Below are 21,945 nucleotides of genomic sequence, written 5' to 3'. Positions count from 1 at the left end.
AAATTGGAAAAAAAATGTTTATTACAATTAGATTAATCTCAATCATAATCTCAATCATAGTTTTCCTAGTTGTTATGATTAATAAGAATTGGAAAATTTTAAAGCTATTGCTAATTTTACTACAAAAATCCAACGAATTGGTGTGACAATAAATGTGTTAATCCAACTATTACTAATTGTTGTTGTTGTAGCATCACTCTAAAGAATTATACCAAGTATAATTTTTTTTTTTTGAGGAACTTACCAAATATAACTTAAGCATAATTATATGTTAATCCAACTATAAGATGTAGTACCAAGGTCTAACATAGTATTTAGAAATCAAAAATACATTTTATTTGTGTGAATCTTTATATTTGAAAAACTTTGAGAGACAGAAGTCTGTTTATGAATAATTTATTCTTTTTAAGTATTTTATCTTATTTGTTCCAATACAACTTTTTAAAACCTTAAATTTTCTAAAAATAATTATGGTTTGACCAATTTTCAATAAATAAACAATTAAATTAATATTTTTTTTTCCAAACGTACTTTATTAGACTCGTTCACCGGTCACCAATTCAATTAATGGAAAAACCCATCCAATCCAAACCAAAGCTAAAACTGTTTAAACATATTAAACTATGAATCAAACCGAAAATGTGACCACTTCATGGTTTATTTCAATCCAATAGTTTTTAAAGTATTGTTTAATTATAATATTGTTTAATAGAATAAATTTCAATCAATTTGCCAAATTCCAATGCGTTTTAAGCGTTTACTTGACAAGATCGTATCTTCGTCAAAGAAACACACTTTTATATGGTCTTTTATTTTTATATTTTTTTATAACATTTTGTAGCCATATGATCTTTAATTTGACAAACAAACACAAATTTTTGAGTGTCTTGCCATATGCATGATCTTCAATTTTTTTTTTAAACTATTTTTTTATGGGAATATTTTATACTACCCCTGAGTTTTTGGGGTATATTATTCACTCTGATCATATACATGTATTTTGAAGTATATAAATCTCTACTATTTCTTCATGAATATAAATAAAAGGGTAAGATTAAAACACCTCAAATAAAAAGATTCTCACTAAAACCCACCATAGCCTAGAGGTACCAAAGAAGAACCAAGCCTAACAAGAGAGAGAGAGAGAGAGAGAGGGTTCACAATTGAAAACCATTAATCAACCATAGGAAAATTTGATATTACAAAGAAAAACTCACATTAACCTCTTCTATCTATTTATAAATTATCTAAAAAAAAACGGAATGATCTCTTTTCCCACCTCTTTTTGCCCTATGAATGTTGATGTGACAGTTTTTATTCAAATCAAGTGTAAACTGTATAGGGTAGCGTTATTTTTGCACTCAATTTTGTATTCTTTCCCGCCATGTTTCACATGGAGAGATCCATTAACATAAGGGTATGGAAGAATGCAAACATGGCTTGGGCATATCATTTCCCAAAAGGACAATATCTAGTACAACTGCACCTGAAGATGGAATTTCAGATCCTTAGAAATCAACAGGAAGACTAGTTAGAAAAGCTAAGGTGTGGGGAGACGTGGACTTGCCAAACAGGGAACACCAAGAAGGAAGCTTTTCAAGAACCATTTCAGTTTTTGGTGTTAACCTGTTCCAATCGGTTCTCAGCTTCAGAAGGGGTCGCTGTTCCCCTCTCTGCCCATCCACCTTGTGAGCCGATTGTGTAAATTCTGACTTCCAGATAAGAGTCAGATTAAATATTGTAGGTGAATGCTTCCCACCCGAAAATTGAATAATGTGCCATCCATCTACACTGCTCTTGATACCAGATGGAACTAACTCCTCTGAATTATCTGCATTCAAGACTGAATATTGAGAGAGATAAAATAATGTTGGGTAAGTTAGCACTTAGCAGTCATGTGGGGCACCGCACCACAGACAACCACATTTAGCACACAACTTTCATCTTAAAATGTTCTCCGTATTTTGCACGGAGGCATCTGTACTGGCTATACCCGGTCACAGTGTAGCTCAAAACAAACCGATGATCACATAAAGTGTTTTATGTGCCAATTTTACATGCTATCCTAGAAAACTTGCAAAAAAGTTGACCATCATTGCATGGGACAACCTGAAAAAACATATGAACAACTCCAAGTGCTGTACTTTTTGGTATTTCAATTAAATTCAACCACGTGGCTGCATATACCAATGTGACACATAGTTGAATTTAATTGTTCTTGGAAAAGATAATACATTTTCTACTGTATTGGTTAATGCAGCAAAATAGTTGAATTTAAGTGGGGAACTTAAATTACAGCACCTGAAAAGTTGTACCTAAGTTTTGCCCCAAAAATAAAAAAGACATGATACATTATCAAATCTTGTGTTAAACAAGTGGGTTCGACTTTAAAAATACATCTACTACATAAGTTTAAATTATTTTAAATGCTGACCATTTCTGCCCTAGGGCAACCAACTTTGGGCATGCCCCATACCATGGCATCTGTATATGGAGCACCAGTCTCCATGTAGCATAACCCCACTGACAACAGAATTCATTATCTACTAGATGTTCTGAAAAAATGAATGTTTGCAGAATAACAATGCCTCTCTCAAAACAAACAGCATGAATGAATGGAAAAATGAAGTCAATAGGAATAAAGAATGCACGTTGATTAAAGTTCATTGTACCTTCAAATCTGAAATCTTCTATTTCCTCAGTATTGACTGCAAGAACCCAACGAATTGAACCTTTAGTATCAACTGAAACTCTTGTTACTCTTGCTTTCTTCTTAACATCCCTATAGACATGAAGCAGGGGAATATCTGATTCGCTCCACCCATCTTCGGTGTCATCATAGGTCCAACAACCATATTTGACTGAAAAAGCAACAAAATCAACTACTTTATCTCTACCACAAGTCAAACCTTCTTTAATCTGTTCAACCTCCTTGTTCAACTTTCCAGGAGTTGTAGAAAACAAAGATACATATGAGCTAATGTCTTGTTTTCCCTCAAATATTCCAGTTGTATCTACAACATGCACAACCTGAAAAACATTGAAAAAAAAAATTAAAATCTCCACACATGCAAGGAAAAAAAAGGGTACTGGCATTGAGAAATTAGACAACAACATAGCAATGGTTGGTCAGTAGTTGCAATAGTTGCAAGCCATTATATTTCATGCCTATAAATTGAAAAACTTCAACAAAGCCAACTTCCCTCAATTATGCTCCTCAACTGTTGTAACAGAAATAAGCTACTGTGTTTGCATGTGTGTATATAAGCATTGTGAATGATGCAGAGTCAGTACAGTATTATGTGAACAATGCAAATTATAACTACTACTTTCAAAGAAAACAACATAAGTGGCAAAGAGAAACAAAAAGAGGTGCGACTGGAAACTAACGTTTACAGCTCTGGCAGTGTCTTCAGTAAATGGTGGAACAATACCCAAGAATACTGCAGTGAATGAGAGGCCAAACAGTAAGCAAGTTGCAAGGACAATTGATCTTTTTGCACCTAGTCATCAATACATGTAAAAAGAGTTAGAATTAGTAATACCAAGCAATACACAACCTCATAAATGTAGATGCAACACCTTAATATTTAAGGGGAAATATGCCAACTTAGGAGAAAAAAGAAAACAGTTAGTGTAAAAATAAGTGAGTTTGATTCTTTCAAATAAAAAAAAAATGTGGACACATATGGCATCATACTACTCAGCTCAAAGAAGCTCTAAATCCTCATCACTTGGGATCTGTAACTTTTGGCATAGAGTGCAGATGCTATTTCCATCCAAGGTAATTTTTAAACCAAAGTGAGGTGAGATGTGATGCCCGGCATTTTCTGAACCAAGGTGACATCTGAAGCCCATAACCATTTCTGTTTCCAAATTATCTAAGCAAATGCATTTATGCAAAGTGCATTCAAATCACAGCATGACTAGTTAATTTGCTAGCACTGATGATAGCAACACCCACACAACCAGATATGTCAACATCACGTGCAACAAAGGAAAAAGATTCAATAAACTAATACCTGAAAGATGGACATACGAAAGAAGATACACCAAAGTCAGGCATATGACAGCAGCAATAAAGGCCGCAATTATTACATTCCCCAACCACTCGGGAGTGCTACCAGGATTCCTGCATGAAAATACAACGCAGGCTAAGCAGTCACTTCCTAAATGTCTAGCAAATGAAGAATAGAAGTTCAAATTGCAAAGCAGAAACATGCATGGATCAATATGAGAACATGGGTATCAAGTAGCTGAATGTACCAGCTTGCCGGAAAGAATTGCTCACATGGCCAATACTAGGCTAGGGTGCTACGATTGATACTGTTTAATAGTAAGGCCCATAAATGATCATTTTGTTGAATATGGCAGCTTACCGTTCTTAACAAACAATGAGAACATGGAAAAAGATGCAAGAATTTCAACTCAAAGGCATAAGACGTTTAAGAGTTGTATCATGTTTGTAGATTTACAGGCGTGACATAAGCTATACCTATCAAATCGAACCATAGTCCCAATTACTGTGCCAGCCAACTGAATAAAAATGCCAGCAGAAATTAAAATTGGTACAGCTAGGCCCATCAGCAATGTTGCAAGTTTGAGTGGCTTTGGTAAACGGGCTGGACTTAGAGTCGCCTCAAGCAAGCCATCTAAATCGTCAAGCATAACAATTCAGTTAGAAGCAAAAACTACCAACAAAATGTGTCCCACTTGTCATCAATAAGCGTCATGTCATACATGCATTCCATAGATCAAACTAGGGCCAGTTAAGATGGTTAAATAAGTAAACTTACACGCAAATGTTGGTGGAACCAGCCAAACAAGAGCCACATAAGACGACCCAATTTTATAGTAGTTTCCCATTACAAGAAGAATGAGCCACTGAACAGATCCAGCTTTATAAATCCATCTTTCAGACTCTAACTTGATCAAGTCAGCTTGAATTGCAGGTGCCAGTAGCTTTCTCTTGGAATATACAGTGGACAAATAAGTTTGAAGAAAAAGATAACCCAAGTGTTGACCAGTCAATGCGCCAAGAAGAGCAGGTGCAGCAAATAACCCAACTACCAACCATGGGTTTGCGACATAGGGCAGTGGTGATGAAGAAACAAAGGGTAGAATAAATGCAACGAGTACAGAAAAACCTAATGCCAATATCCACATAAGGATAATGCTCAAACATGACAGGGCCAATGAAACTGCGGCAGGATAACCACCCATAAGCAATGATGTAATCCAAATGAGAAGTGATTGTATTATTACTGAATTGTAAAGCATATTTGCGAAATTTTGGCGAAATACAACCATATATGTCCCCTGAGATTGCAACAAGTGTTAGAATCACCACATTATAAACTTCAAAAAAGAAGGAAAATGAAGGAAGAAATAGAGTGCTAAGCCAATAACAGTGATAAAAGTCTGCAGTTACAGGTACCAAAATATCAAAAAATATGGCAGCATTCTGGCCTTTATTTTCCTCTTGTTCCATTGCATTGCCTTTAGGAAGATGAGGGGATGCAGCAGAGTGAATCAGAAAAGAAAGCATATTTTCTCCAAGATGTTGAAGAGACCCTGGTTTCAGAAGCTCTAATTTGTCATTCTGCATGAAGTTAAAAATTCAAATAGTAATCAGTAAATTCAACATGAAAATCCTAGGAAATATTGTGTAAGTTTTTTGATAAGTAATAAGTTCTATTGATATCAAAAAGGAACACCCTAGTACACAGGGAGTGTACAAGGGGTCAAGAAATCAAATACAAAAATTGCAAGAGTCTAGGAAATCAATAAAAGAAGGGAATGATTGTTTTTGCAAAGCAAACAACCAATCCTACAAAGTTCTAAAAAAGAATAGCTTTAGGTCCGGAATAGATCTCTTAATATCTTCAAAACATCTACTATTTCTCTCCCTCCAAAGACACCACATTAAGCAATGTGGAATGATGGACCAAATATAACCATTTCGATGACAACTAAAGCTGCCTTGCCAACACCCTAACAGCCCCAAAACAGTGTGGCATAACCCAAGTTACTCCAAATAGACCCAAAACCATAGACCATAGATCCATAGCAATAGGACAATGAAGGAATAGATGGTCAACCGATTCACCATTTCTTTTGCACATGTAGCACCAATCCAAAATCCACACCTTCCTTTTTCGTAAATTATCAATTGTCAAGCATTTCCCTAAGGCAGCAGTCCAAACAAAGAAAACTACTCTAGAGGGAATCTTCTGCTTCCAAATACTTTTCCAAGGAAAACCATAGATAGTGTTGCCAACTAGAATTCTATAATAATCACTAACCATGAATCCCTTATCTTTGCAAGGAATCCAACACATTTTTTCCTCACCAAGCCCCCTTATAGGAGAACCATATATGGTTTCCATGAAGTCTGTCATAGCCTCTACTTCCCGAGCATGCACACCCCTAAAGAATCTCACATTCCAAAAGAGGACACCATTGGAAGACTTCATCAGCTCAGCCACACTGGCATCTTTATTGTGTAAGTTTTGTTTCCTCAATCCCCTTTTTTTTCTAGGGATATATTCAGAATCAAAACGTTGTAGAAAATTATATAGCTTCCAAGCTTCAAATGCCCTTAGTAATTTTAACTAGTTAACCGCGTCTTGGCACATTAAAACTAGCCCAAATTTCAAATGCAAATAAAGTTAATATGATATGTGTCAAGTTGGTGGTAAGGACATTTTTTCATGAGGTTAACATCGCAGATTCAAATGCTTAGTTTTCTTCTCCCCCCCCCCCCCCCTTTTGACCAAGAGTTAGTTGATATCAGATGCTGTCTATACAACTGTTAGATGACAGGTATGTTTGTCTCGACCCTTCCTTTTTGTTTTCTCTCTGGCGATTGGTTTATGTATGTCAAAATACAAGCAGAAACATTAACACGTGAGCATCTGCCTAACTCAAAGCTGCTCTCCTATGCATCCCCTCATTGGATCAATTAAAAAGATGCTTCCTCAGGCTTCAGCCCATTACAGCACAGAATAACACCCATTATGCAGCAAAGGGTGTGTGTGCGTGCCACAGTGCACCCAACCAATGCCATCTGCCTTGTTAAGCAAGCATTTCTGAAGATTGGGTTGTGAAAATTAGGCCATTTATGACAACGGCATCACTTCAGATCAAGTTAGCTAATGGTTGCACAATGTGCTTCATCATACAGAATCACCTTAAGTAGTTGTGGTCTTAATTCTACTGTTTGACCAAAATAAGAGGGGGGGAGGGGGGAATCTATGTACAGTAGTGAAAAGCAGAAGAAACTGTTTCAGATGAATTGAAGGGGGGAAAAAAGACAAAGTGGAAAACCTTGGTGTGGTATACTGCGCTGTTATCTGTGTATGCAAAGTCAAGCCCTGAAAGGCCAGCAACCTCTTTGTATACCTGGAAATCTGTTGCAGATTTTATGGCTCCAGAAGAAAAAAAATCCTGCAGCATTAAGTTACTCGGCTTAAGTAATCTTCCTGAATAAATGCACATCAACTATCAAAAGTGATACAGGAGAGAAGAAAAAAATGCATCAAGAAGAAGAATTACAAACCTGTGCTATGATTTGGCCAGATGGGTATTTAGCTACCGATGCAAAGTTTTCAATAGCCCAAGGATGAGGACCAGCCTATCAGATGAGTAAATATAGATAAGATGGGAAAACCATTATTCAAAGAAGATCATGGGGATCGATGGACAACCTTTGAAAAATATAAAGAAAAATAGATAACTATCTGATACACAATAGATATTTTACCAACAATATCAACTTAAAAGGAAATACATAGTGGACTGCCATAACAATTGGACCATTTGCCCAATTCAAGAAGGTCAATGGACCATCCTTATCTATGAAAAATGGAAATTTTGGGGGTCTGCACTGTGAGACATTGGCACCCATGTTAGATGCATCATAACATGGGTATGGGTGGACATGTGCCCAACTTGCCCACATCAGGCACTTGTCCAGGATGGAATAGAGAAACACCTTTTTCTTTTTTCTTTTTCTTTTTTCCTTTTTACAAGTTTTAGCCCCAGTGGGAGGAAGAATGGGGAGATTTGAAATAGTGTCATCCACTCCATTAGATGTTATTCCCAGAGAAATGAATTCTTAAGTGCTAATAGATCCCAAAGATGCTTTTTAAAAAACATTTTGTTTCTCTGATGATTGTCTCAAATTGATTTTTTTTATTGATGATTGTCTCTAATTGATTGGAGAGACCAATTTGAACAGGGTAAAACACCATGCGAATTCAGCAGTATCATCTTGTCTCAATACTGTGATTAGACATCAGACATATAGTCATATACAGCTGCATCTTACACAGCTTACACAGTACATGTAAAACATATTTAGACGATCACCATCTATGTGGAGTCCAGCTAACCAGAAAGATGATGTTAACCACATGGAGCTATAAAAGAATCCAACACTAGGGAGATTATGATCCATAAACTAGACCTGAAATATGCCAGACTTCCCTCCAATACCCATGGCCTCCAAATCAATAGCCATACGGATAGTTTCATTCCAGGGGTGCTGCATCAAGAAATTCAATATTAATACTTCTATTGGAAAGATAATGGTTTGGGTACTTACAACAAGGTGGAGCAATGCAGAAGAGTAATTACATCCACACAAGTAAGAAAAAATTCATGAAATAGATTTTTCAAAAACAATCACTCAATTGTAAAGATGGTTATGTAATAACATGAGTGTAAAATTCTTGTAAGTCCATTCAACACATAATGAATCATCTCCATAAACATTTAGGTTTTTAGTTGTTCAATCTAAAACATTGAACGAAATTCTCCTTCAAATTCTATTCACAAACCACATCTAATTCCATCAAACGCAAGTTTATGACTAAAATCAGACACTGATGGGAAAGATTTTTAGGTAGTTTTCTTCATTGATTGATTTTTAATTTTTTTTTAATTTTTGTTTTTTACCCATATATCTGCGGTTTTTATTCAAATCAATATCATGTTAACCCATGAATGAAAAAAAAAATAAAGATATAGAAATTAACTTGTGCAATTATGGGTAAACAACTTCCCTACGTGTTTGCATTTAACTTAAGAACTAGATACAGAATTAATTCTTGTCATTCATTATACTAGAAGATAACATAAGAGCACATTATCTCAAAATGAACTAAGGCGTGCAATAAACAACTTCAAGAAGCTTCATGTAAACCAAACATTATGGGAGTACACTACAACCTTATCATATGGTCTATTATACTATTGAATCTATATCAGAAAAGATTAGTAAAAAGAAATCCAGAATTAGAGGATGCACTAAAAATGCTACCAACCTGAGTTATGAAGCTATGAGCACCATTTAGACCCTCCTCCTCCCCAGTATTAAATAAAAATATAACAGCATGCTTAAATCCAGCCCACTGAGAAATCCCTCGAGCAAGTTCCAACATAACAGCTATACATGAACTGCAATCTCCGGCTCCTCCCCTGCAACATGCATTGCATTTTTTTTTTTTAAGTAACAAAGTAGATTTTATGATTCATAAGGAAATATTTGCAAGAATAAACTTAAAAAAGCGTCACGTGAGAGAAGAAAGCAGAGAATATGCTAAAATATCTTGCAATTGCCCATGTTAATCATTGAATGAGAAGAGGGAGAAATAAAAAATAAAATATAAACAGAAATTCTCCTTGAAGAGGGGTTAAATGGCCAACAGCCACAACTACTTGAAACTTGTTAAGGATGAGATTTGGGTATCAAAATCTCAATTTTAGTTTGATGCAGGACAATAAGGTGGAACTTGTGTTTGGGATGGGTGGTTTTCAAGGTTGTGGGTGGCTGTTGACTTTCGGTTGTGCTCTGATACCAAAATTTGACATAGTACAAATTCACAACTAATGCAACACCAAAGTTGAAGAACACAAAAAACAATCTAGGAATTAGTACCTAGGCTTGCTTGAAATCAACACCAAGCAAGAGAAAAAAAAACCTAGGAATCAATACCAAACCATTGGGTAAAATTTAACTGAAATTCTACTGATCAAGCAAAGTCTAAAAAACTTTAATAAAATTCCAAACCGATTATCCTAGTAGGAATAGAGAATAACTATACTAACCTTGTAAGAAAAAAAAAAATCTAGACCAAGTGGGGAACAAAAAGCTTTGACTAATTACATTAAGTACATAAAATAGAACAAACCCTATACATTAATTGATTAGGCCTTAGGCCTATCTAATAGCAGGCCACATCCATATTGCTACAGGTTTGGCTCTCCGCTTTCTGTGTCTACCCCCATAAGCCTATGTAATTGCACGCCTATATCTTGTGTCCGCACCATATTTTTGCACCGACAAATATCCATTATAAGATCTTCTTCTTTTTTTGGTTTTTTGTTTTTGGCCGACACAGAAGAATTCTTTCCTTTACTTCTCTCAATGTAGTAATGCACAGAACAACATGAAATCCAAAAAAAAAAAACTAGTTCTTAGAGTTTGTGTAATGATACAGGAACTTCGTGGCCCATACTGAAAACTTTTAACCATGAAAAAACAACATAATCATCACTTTCACCAGCTACAATATAAAAATTGCTTTCTCTACTGAGCTTGCACTATACAAATTTTGACAGAAGATCAATCAAATAATTTGCAACAAAATGAAAATACGGAGATTGAACATACGTGGAGAACACGGTATCAATATGAGAAGAGACCAGAATAGCATTTTGTGCTGCTTCAGATTCAAATTTTGGCAGAATTCTCAAGACGACGTGGTTTAGATCCGAATACAGTAACGTTTTCCCCATAAACAAGCCACCGGCCATCTGGTTCGCGCCAGATCGTACATGAAAAGCCTCCACATCAACATCAACCTCCCAGTGCGCCTTTTCCTTGATTTTCTTAGCCGCTTCCAAAACATACTACGCGTCACGGGAAAAAAAAAAAACATTTACACCGGAAATTTCAACAAACACCTGGTGTGCAATACAACATGTGTATAGAATTATGTACCTCAAAAGCGAGGTCGAGAGCATCGGAACCGACGGAATGAGGACCTAAATCGGTCAAGGCTTGGACGTGCTTCAACGCTTCGATTTCGGAGAAGCCTCTTTTGCCGGCCTTCTCGGCGGTGAGAGGCGCCGGCAAGTTCTGGAACTGGTGCTGATACACTGACCAAGAGCTGTACATGATCAACGCGAACAAGGTCAGAAACACGAACGGTGATCTCCGGGGGCTATTTACACGAGCTTTCGCTCCCCCCACATCTTTCCGATCAATTTCGGATTCCGAACTCGGTTCTCGACTCGCTGAACTCGGTTTTCCCGACGAGATTTCCGTTCTCCGTCGCATTTTCTCTGAACTGTGCAATTTACACACAAAAAAAATGGATAAGGAAATTTGAAAAGGAACAGTAACATTGTGGAAATAAGCGCACCGTTTTAAAGAGAAGAAGTAGTGAAGTATTACTGTGTGATTGTTAGTTGGGGTATTGGGGGTTTGATGAAGGTCGATCAATTCCAGGCCGTTGAGATTTCAGTTATGGCAAAGAGTTTTTTTTTAACTAAAAAGAGTTTAATGGAAACAGAAACATTTAAGCGATGACAGACTGTCAAATCAGTGCCACGTGGATCGTTCTTCTAATAAACGACGTCGTTTGGCGGAGAAAACGGGTAGTACTGAAATGAAATGAAGCTATTTCTCCCTATATTGGTTTCAGAGTCAGTGGTCCCCACACTATGCCACTTTTTGTTTTCTCTACCAAAATCACTCATATATTCTCTCAGAAAGAGTGATTGATAGAGTGACTGGTGATAGTCTGATTAAAATAGTAGTAAAAAGCAATGAATGTGATCCACCCGACGGTGCACCCAATAGAGGCGCCACCGGTGACGGACGCGGCCAATAATGCGATACCCAGAGGGAGGATGAAGGATATGCAGGGAACTCCCGGTACTCCCGGTGCCCTTGCTCTCCGCTTCTTTCAGTTCGCTTTCGCACTCGTCGCGCTTTGCGTCATGGCCACCACTAGTGACTTCCCTTCCGTCACCGCCTTCCGGTAACACTATCATTTCTTTTCTTTCTTTGATTTTGTTTATTCATTTAAATAAAACAATTGCTTATTGCTTATTATCAGTTATTATTATTACAAACTATTTAAAAAATAAAAAATATATAGTAATTTGGAGATTAGGTATGGTTCTCAGATGAGGCAGTTAAATTACAGCTAACATCTTAGTTTTTATTTTATTTATTTTTTGACACGCATCCAACGAGGAGGTATCAGTTGAGCTAGACCTTATTGGCCTTACTTGTTAGGTCTTTTATTGTCTTGAACTCTGAGAGAATCTGAAGGAGTTTCAGTTGAACCTCCTTCCAAGCTAGTTGAATTTTTTAGAGTGAGTATGACACCTGAATATTCTATGGTTTAAGTATGCTCTTATTAAAAGATCAGTGGATTCATATTATTTCTTACTTTAATGTTCCGTTTGGATTAAGGAAGAGAGAGGGGGTAGAGAATGGTAGATTTAGCACAAAATTAACTTATTTTTTTCTAACTCTACTCTATTCTCCTTCACTCCGCCTCTTTCCCCTTCCATCCAAACAGGCCATAAGTGTTTGAGAGTTAGTTTCTGAAGCAACCTGTTAGCTTAAAAAACAATTTTTTGCTTCTTATCTGTATTAATTGTAATTCTGTACAAGGTAATCATATCATTTGTGGTTTTAGTTTTTGAGTATAGGTGGTTTTTGCTGTGGCAGATATCTTGTTGCTGCTGTCAGCTTGCAAAGCATATGGAGCCTCACTCTTGCCATTCTTGATACATATGCAATTCTAGTAAGGCGCCGTTTCCGACACCCCAGGGTTGTCAGCTTGTTTGCCATCGGTGATGGGGTAAGAAAATTTTTCGCTGGGGATTTAATATAAATTTGAGCTGGTGTTGCGCTAAGTAAAACATACCACGGTTGAGTAGCTTGTCAAATTTTGTAAAAATTTAGGATAGTGGCTATTGTAAATGTTTTATTTTTACTGTTGCCAGCCTGTGTTACCCAAATTTTCTTCACTGCACCGTACTTGTGTTGAACAACATGAAATGGAGTGATTTGTATACTGATTAATTTATTCTTTACCTAGTTTATGATTGAATGGAAAAGCATGGAGTGAAAGCTATGGTTCTTTCATTTGTGTCTGTATGGGTTTCCATATCCAAGGCCTACCATTGGAGATTTAAAGGATTTCTATTCAATTCGCTGTTCATGCCTATCTAGTATACAATGTGCTAACCTTTTTTAGGTGTTAGAATAATGTGGTTAAATGATTAAATTTACTATTTTCTAACAACTTGAGCTTTTAAGATGAGTGGTAAATTATCAATAGGTAAACTTAGCGTCAGCCGGATTTTGATCAACCAAAAAGATGATGTCATCCTTGCCTTCTTTCTTTCCTTTTTTGATAAGTATACTATCCTTGCGTTCTCCAGATCTTCTGGTATATGTGGCACTAGTTAGGTGGAATTGGAGCTCTCTTGATGGGCTTAGGGGAACCATCTTGTTTGGCAATGATTTTTGAAATTCTAGAGCATTCTTTTCCTTTCAATATTATTTTGATTTTTGAAATTCTAGAGCATTCTTTTTCCTTTCAATATTATGTGTGAAAATAAAAAAATAATGTTTTAGTGTTCTAAATATCATTGTCAGATGAGATAGTTCCAATCTAAATAAATGGATTAAAGTTTGAAGAGCCATTAATGATTATCCAATCTTTCAAGGAAGCTGTTGACATTGCTAGAACTGCGGAACCTGCTTCTTATTGGTCCCCCTAGAGAGTTAGACAAATATAGTATTTCTGTTGGTTTATGAATTTGGAGGAGAATAGCGAGGGTAGTGTGACTCAGTGGTGGTATGTTGGGCTAGTCTTCACCTTTTGTGATACCTTTAGCTTTATTCCTTTGTCTTGCTTTGCTTGGAGAAAATCTATCCTCATCTATTTCTTCTCCTCTTTTAATAATTATTATTTCTGGTTAACAAAAAACTGTTCGTGACATTAAATACTTTTATCAGGCAGACCCTCAACATCTTTGATATAAAGGTTCTGCCTAACCTCTTCTTTATGTAATGGAAGCAAGATTGGCGAAGGATCAATTCCTTCAATGTGAGAATTGAGAAGTAGGAAAGTAGTTTTGATTATTATGATCCTAATTACACCATGCCAGGCTTTTTTTTTTTTGGTCTTTCTCCCAATTAAATTGCTTTAACTGTCCAACTTGTCAAGGAACTAGACACAGTGATACTTAGATGTAAAATCGATTTGCTTGATTGATAATCTAATCCATACTTAAGTTTCTTATGTTACTAAGTGATGTTCTTTGGCCCTATTCAAATAAAACTGTATTATTTGCCAGAAAGTCATTAGCGGAACTTTTACTTGTTAAATTCATGAACCAATTGTATAATATATAGACACATGTTTTTTGGCATATAATAATCTGTTTTATTTATTTTCCAATCTGAAATTTCATTTTCTTTTTCCTTATCCTTATCCTTCCTTTTTTTAACTGCAGATCACTTCCACGCTTACATTTACTGCAGCTTGTGCATCGGCTGGTATCACTGTACTTATTGGCAATGATCTGAATGATTGTGCACGAAACCATTGCACGAGATTTGAGACCGCAACAGCCATGGCATTTATGAGTTGGTTTGCTGTCTCACCATCTTTTTTATTGAATTTCTGGACATTAGCATCCAAATAAAAGACATGGCATTCTGTGTTTTGCTGTGATCACTGAGGGTTGGTTCGTGAAGTTCTACGTGTGATGTAATTTTTGATCCATTCCTTTTGTAAATTATGTAGCTTGGCCTAAAGCTTTGTTATCTTCTTCTATTTGTATTTTTATTTTTGCTGACTGCCTTAAGCTTTATTATCGCATTAAAGATTTGGAGTAAAATACATTTGAAGGCAGAATATCAATAGGTTGAGTGTTTGGAGAGTTTATTATGATGGAATATCAGATTTGCAGGTTCTTTGAGGCTTAAGAATCTCAATTATCTCATGCATGCATAGAATGTCTATCAGGTTAGAATGTCTATCAGGTTTGTAGTTATGTACTCGAATTGATGCAAACCAAACTGGGATCTGTTTAGTGGAGTTATGACAATTGGCATCCATAATTTGATGAATTCAACGCTTCTGTTTAATTAAGAAAAATATCATCAATCTCAAGCATGTACTGAAGCCATAAAGAAAATGAATGTTAAGTTGCTCATGTTTTATGAGAGAGCATATAGGTTGATCCTCGTTTGCTATGCCATTATGGAAAAGTACTAGCCTACTAGGTGTCAATTTAGGGTCCGTTTGGATAGAATTTATTGCTGAAAACTGAAAACACTGTAGCAAAATAATTTTTAAATGTGTGAATAGTATCGTGTGACTCATTTTTAATATTTTTTTCTGAATAAAATGTTTGTGGGTCCCATGAACAGTGCGTAAATAGCGCATAGACAGTAATTTTGTCTCCTGTACAGTGATAAACAGTAACCGGTACAGTGAAATAACATGCATGAACAGTACCGGTTATTGTTCATGCACGTTGAAAAAAAAAAGAAAAAAAGAAGAGAAAACGCAAAACTCAAAACGCAGCAATTATAATCCGGATAACTTAATCATTTTTTCTAATTTCAAGGCCTCTTCAAAGTTCTCATTTTTTCTACTTCTCTCTACCCATAGGCGGTTAGGCTCCCTACCCAATATAACTTCTTCTTTTCTTTTTTTCTTTTTTTTTGCTTTCCTACCCAATATAAATACCCCAACGGTTCTATTGGTGGCACATTGATGATGGTTATGTTTTGGAACCATTTAATGAGTGATAGCTGATTTAATGGAAGTCCAAATCTTCTGTACCATTTTTTGTATATCACTCTATATTCCACTAATCACTACTTGTCATGTTTTCATTTTACTTTTCTTATAGAATAACTGAAATTTAAAATAAAAAGCAATCATACACATGGTAAATAATAATTGGTGGAATATGGAGTGGTACACTAAAAATGGTATAGAGAATTTGCATTCATCTAATGGTGATGGCAGAACATATTGGTGACATTAATGGTGGTTCCTTAATATTGCACCTAATTAAATAGCAATAAATGGTTGAAATTGAAAATTAGAAAAAGAAATTTTCAATCACAATTATTAAATAAAAAAGATATTAAAAAGAGTTAAAAATGTAAACAAAAATTGTGAAGGAAATGAAGTAATTGCATGGTTCAATTGCATATAGCAATTGCACCGATACTCAATCCGCAATTATACTGAAGAGTGTCAGTCATTGGTCCAAGTCACCAAGAGGCACCATCAACCCTACTGCGGGTCAATCTACCTCAATGATCGTGGTGGTTGCAAGAGACTGGAGAGGGAAATAATATTTGCTTGCTCCAAAAAAGCAAACACCTACTTCCCTTTCTAGGCACGAGGCTCTGAGATGGGAAGTCTTTCTTAGCTCAAACCATAATCTTTGAAGGAGATTGTAAAAACTGTTTCACAATGGTATATAATCTTGGTTCAAAAATATCATGGAGGATCAAAAAAATTATGCAAAAGGTTAGTGCCATCATGGAGACCCATTTAAATGTCGTGGCTTGCTGGGTTCCTCGGGAAGCAAATATGGCAGCCCATTCCTTAGCAAAATGGTCAATGCAAAATAAGTTTGTAGGGTCTTTTGATTATTGTGATTGCGCCCCCCCCCCCCCCCACGTTTTGGTTGTATAATCAGGGATGAGGTTAATGTTCCTCCTGTTGTAGTTATCTATTTTCACTATAAAATCTTGTTGTTCATTTATAATTAATATATATATGTAGGGGTTTGGGCCCGAGTGACCAAGAAGGGCCCATGTGGCCAAGACCCAACACTATGGGACAGGATTAGTTCACTGAAAAAATGGGCAAGAGTCTTAGGATTAGCGTTTGGGGTGAACCATATTGTGTTCAGGCCAAGTTGGGCCTAATACTAACTAGTAAGTTAGGGGAAGTCAACGAGGGGGCGGTCAGACTAAGGTCGATAATCGAGCACTGTCAACACTTTTGGGAAATCCACTACCGAACACTATTTAACATCTAGAACAAGTTCCAAGAGAATCCTCTAAAAGTGTGAAGATTCCTTGGGATTCTGGTAAAAGTGAAAATGCGTGTGAAGTGGGAAAATGGTAATGATGATAAAAAGGAGAAGAAGGTAAACAAAAGAAGGAGGTTGGGAAAAACACTGCGAGAAGAGGAAGGAAAACACAAAGAGAGAGGGAGAGAGAGAAAACACTATAGAAACAGAGGGAAACATAGGGGAAGAAGGGATAAAGACCATAAAAAAGGGAATTACATGGGAAAGGAAAGGAGGGATGAATGAGGATAAAGGGAAAAAGATACAACTTGGATTGACCAGGTGAAGTTTGGAGCTCAACTTGTAGGATTGTAATAAAGCCCACAAATAAATAAATTGGGACCCAAATACTTCAGGTACTATTACGACTTGGGGAGGTTTGGAGACCACAATAAATAAATAAATAAATAAATATATATATATATATATATATATATATATATTTATGATACCTTTAGCTTTATTCCTTTGTCTTGCTTTGCTTGGAGAAAATCTATCCTCATCTATTTCTTCTCCTCTTTCAATATTTATTTTTTCTGTTTAACAAAAAACTGTTCGTGAAATTAAATATTTCTATCAGGCAGACCCTTAACATCTTTGATTCAAAGGGTCTGCCTAACCTCTTCTTATGTAATGGAAGCAAGATTGGCAAAGGATCATTGCCTCCAACTAAATTGCTTTAACCGTCCCCAACTTGTCAAGGAAACTAGACACACTGATAATTAGATGTAAAATTGATTTGCTTGATTGATAATCTAATCCATACTTAAGTTTCTTATGTTACTAAGTGCTGTTCTTTGGCCCCATTCAAATAAAACTGTATTATTTGCCAGAAAGTCATTAGCGGAACTTTTACTTGTTAGACTCATGAACCAATTGCACACTGTATAGACACATGTTTTTTGGCATATAATAATCTGTTTTATATTTTTCCAATCTGAAATATCATTTTCTTTCCCTTATCCTTTGTTTTTTTAACTGCAGATCACTTCCACACTTATATTTACTGCGGCTTGTGCATCGGCTAGTATCACTGTACTTATTGGCAATGATCTGAATGATTGTGCACGAAACCATTGCACTAGATTTGAGACCGCAACAGCCATGGCATTTATGAGTTGGTTTGCTGTCTCACCATCTTTTTTATTGAATTTCTGGACACTGGCATCCAAATAAAAGACATGGCATTCTGTGTTTTGCTGTGATCACTGAGGGTTGGTTCGTCAAGTTCTACTTGTGATGTAATTTTTGATCCATTCCTTTTGTAAATTATGTAGCTCGGCCTAAAGCTTTGTTATCTTCTTCTATTTGTATTTTTATTTTTGCTGACTGCCTTAAGCTTTATTATCGCATTAAAGATTTGGAGTAAAATACATTTGAAGGCAGAATATCAATAGGTTGAGTGTTTGGAGCGTTTATTATGATGGAATATCAGATTTGCAGGTTCTTTGAGGCTTAAGAATCTCAATTATCTCATGCATGCATAGAATGTCTATCAGGTTTGTAGTTATATACTCGAATTGATGCAAACCAAACTGGGATCTGTTTAGTGGAGTTATGACAATTGGCATCCATAATTTGATGAATTCAACGCTTCTGTTTAATTAAGAAAAATATCATCAATCTCAAGCATGTACTGAAGCCATAAAGACAATGAATGTTTAAGTTGCTCAAGTTTTATGAGAGAGCATATAGGTTGATCATCGTTTGCTATGCCTTTATGGAAAAGTACTAGCCTACTAGGTGTCAATTTGATCATTTTTTCTAATTTCTAGGCCTCTTCAAGTTCTCATCCAGCAGATGTGGAAAGGCTTCAAATGAATTGTTAAGTTAGAATTCTACTTCTCTCTACTCATAGGCGGTTAGGCTCCCTACCCAATATATATATATATATATATATATATATTGCTTTTCTACCCAATATAACTACTCCAACGGTTCTATTGGTGGCACGTTGATGGCTATGTTTTGGAACCATTTAATGAGTGACAGTGAGCTGATCTAATGGTGATGACAGAACATATTGGTGATGATGGGTATGATAAAATACAACTTCAATATTGTCCATAGGGGTTGTCCAGGACAAGGCTGGGAAAGCAAAGGTCGTAGAAACCTCGTCTTTGAGGAGGTCGTTCATGCAGGAAAATGCTTGGACGAGCTTTGCATGGTCAAATGACAAAACCATTTTGTCTCGTCCAAAGGAACCATCAACCTCGTCCGTGAGAAGGTCGTCCATAGAGGAACGACCTTCCTCGGAGGTAAGTCAGGAAGACACCAAGACGAACCCTCGACACTTAGGAAAATTCCTGATTCAGTACTACAACTCCTTATCACACGCATAACTTCCAGTGACAGTTATGTGTGTAAAATGTAACTCCTAAACAGTTGTGGAAGTTATCTTTGAACCCTCAAACCTCCTCAAATATAGGGGAGGTTACAAGTCTAATAGCTGTTCCTAGGGTGCACTATATAAAGACCCGTTTAGACCAGATAAATGTACGTTTTTACATTTCCTGAAAAGTTTGAACTCCAAAATTATATAGAGAAAACTAAATTTGCCATTGGAGGGTTCTTGGCCGGTAACTCCGGTTACCTTTGATCGTTATTTTTTCTTTTTCAGGTCATTAAGACAGCCAGTAGTCCTTGCAAATTCGAAACATCCAGCCTACTGATTTTCTTTGCATCATCAGTTGATACCGTCTGTGGAAAATCAGTGTTCTTTTCGCTCGATTCATTTATTTTCAGCGATTCGTCTTTCCCAAACAAAAGGTTGAATGGTTCGAACAAGATCAAGAGCTACTAGCCTAGGCCACCAGAAGAGTAGGGATGCTTTTAGCAATCCCTACCATGACCGTCAGTCAGCGCCTGTCATGCAACCACCTTCCATTCAACATATACAGTCCATGGCTGCCGCTATGACGGAATTAACCCGTCAGAATCAAGAGTTGAATAGGGAGATCAATTTCAGGAGGTAGCACCATGAATTGCATGCAGAAGGACGAGCCCAGAGTCAGGAGGGTAGAGGAGAAAACGTTGAGTCCGAGAATCAGTCAAGGGGTACTACTTCAAGAAGAGTGCCACACTTGGAGAGGGAGATGGACCAGATGAGAAAAGCTATGGATGAAATGAAGGAGAATATGAGGCAGGCGAACCCCATGGATGACTTAGTTCACCGAACAGACTCCCCTTTCACGACTTCCATCAATAGTCATCCCATACCCTCGAAGTTCAAGATGCCTTCCTTGGACTCATATGATGGAAATCGTGACCCGTGTGATCACATCGCTACCTTCAAGACCATCATGCACCTCCAAGAGGTTCCGGACGAGATTATGTGCAAAGCATTCCCTACCACACTTAAAGGACCAGCACGGGTGTGGTTCAGCAAAATACCCCCAAACTTTGTAGGCTCATTTGAGGAGTTGAGTAAGTTGTTCGTTAATAATTTTATTGGAGGGCAACACCACAAGCGTTCCTCTTTTAGTTTGCTAACTATAGAGTAAGGGAAAAATGAGAGTTTGTGGTCCTTCATTACTCGATTCAATAGAGAAGCCTTGATGGTGGATGAAATGAACGACAAGTTGTTATTGGCCGCCTTCCACAATAGGGTCAACTCTGACTTGTTCATTCAAAAGCTTTACGAGCAAGAACCACAAACTATGGCCGAACTCATCCATTCGGCACAAAATTTCATGAATGCTGAGGACGCTATCATAGCTAAAAAGAGGAAGAGAGCAGAACACTTGGAAGTAGGTCACCAGCGTTATCCAGATCAGGGTTCTCGTCCAAAGAAGGCTCGAGCAGAAGAGAAAAAAGATAGAGATAGTAAGAAGGCGAGTTCTTCAATGAGAAACCAACAATACACTCCCTTGAATACGCCACTAGAGCAAGTGCTTATGCAAATCAAGAACGATCCGTCCTTGAAGCGGCTAGAGAAAATGAAAGGAGATCCTAACAAGCGCAATAGGAACAAGTATTGCTGCTTTCGCAGAGACCATGGGCACGACATGAACGAGTGTTTTGATTTAAAACAGTAGATAGAGAATCTTATAAAACAAGGGAAGTTAAGGAATTTCCTTGGACGAGACCAAAAAGACGAGAAGTTGAAAGCCAAGGTGGAAGAATCATCACGACCCCCACTTGGAGAAATAAGAGTTATTATTGGAGGAACCTTAGCAGCTTAGTCATCCAAATCAAGGAAAACATACTTAAAGGTGGTGCAAAATGTCCAGCTGTCTGGACGATCTCCCAGGACAAGGGAAGCTGACGAGCAAGCCATCACATTCACGGATGAGGATGCTGAAAGAGTTCACCACCCCACGACGATGCAATTATCATTACCTTGCTCATTGCCGATTATACGACCAGGAGGGTGTTGGTAGACAATGACAGCTCGGCGGACATTCTATATTACCCCGCCTTCCAACAAATGAAGCTAGGACGAGATCAACGCAGCCTGTGGGCACCATTACATTACCGGTGGTGGTTGGAGCGCATCCGCAGCAGATAGCCAAAGAGGTAAACTTCCTTGTTGTTGATTGTTCATCATCATATAATGCTATTATTGGAAGGCTAACTCTGAATAGTTGGAAGGCGGTAACCTCTACCTACCATTTTTCTGTCAAATTCCCGACCGAGCACGAAGTGGGCCAAGTACAAGGAGATCAGTTAGATGCCAGAGAATGCTACTTAGCCATGTTGGCAATGGATGAGCACGTACAGACAATGAGCGTAGACAAGAGAAGGATTGTAGCGGAACCCACTAAGGTGTTAGAAGATGTCCCTTTGGATAAGAGTAGA

At 37.1% G+C, this 21,945-nt stretch overlaps 2 protein-coding genes across 4 annotated transcripts; one reads left to right on the top strand and one right to left on the bottom strand.

The window, feature by feature from the left end:
* Positions 1–1,149: 1,149 nt before the first annotated feature.
* LOC142639291 (uncharacterized) lies at positions 1,150–11,599 on the bottom strand. 2 transcript variants are annotated; one of them, XM_075813489.1, is made up of 14 exons: positions 11,465–11,599; positions 11,009–11,357; positions 10,679–10,917; positions 9,330–9,483; positions 8,471–8,548; positions 7,562–7,636; positions 7,330–7,449; positions 5,438–5,602; positions 4,797–5,319; positions 4,496–4,652; positions 4,023–4,132; positions 3,391–3,503; positions 2,673–3,030; positions 1,150–1,843 (listed from the first exon to the last, which is right to left on the bottom strand). In XM_075813489.1, the coding sequence occupies exons 2-14, from the start codon at positions 11,345–11,347 to the stop codon at positions 1,509–1,511; spliced, it is 2,766 nt and encodes a 921-aa protein (XP_075669604.1). In that variant the 5' UTR covers positions 11,348–11,357; positions 11,465–11,599; the 3' UTR covers positions 1,150–1,508. The 2 variants fall into 2 exon arrangements, with proteins under 2 accessions (XP_075669604.1, XP_075669605.1); XM_075813490.1 differs by having other exon boundaries at positions 1,150–1,831.
* A 127-nt stretch (positions 11,600–11,726) lies between these two features.
* On the top strand, positions 11,727–18,429 carry LOC142639292 (CASP-like protein 5A2). Of its 2 annotated transcripts, none has more exons than XM_075813491.1 (3): positions 11,727–12,053; positions 12,755–12,887; positions 14,554–15,044. In XM_075813491.1, exons 1-3 carry the CDS (start codon positions 11,839–11,841, stop codon positions 14,743–14,745), a joined length of 540 nt encoding a protein of 179 aa, XP_075669606.1. In that variant the 5' UTR covers positions 11,727–11,838; the 3' UTR covers positions 14,746–15,044. The 2 variants fall into 2 exon arrangements, with proteins under 2 accessions (XP_075669606.1, XP_075669607.1); XM_075813492.1 differs by lacking the exon at positions 14,554–15,044 and adding an exon at positions 18,130–18,429 and having other exon boundaries at positions 11,745–12,053.
* Positions 18,430–21,945: the final 3,516 nt, after the last annotated feature.

Source organism: Castanea sativa, chromosome 6 (genome assembly GCF_040712315.1).
Source record: "Castanea sativa cultivar Marrone di Chiusa Pesio chromosome 6, ASM4071231v1".
NCBI classification, from domain to species: Eukaryota; Viridiplantae; Streptophyta; class Magnoliopsida; order Fagales; family Fagaceae; genus Castanea; species Castanea sativa.
Note: the sequence above shows the minus strand (reverse complement) of the source record. Positions and strands in the feature narration are given on the sequence as shown.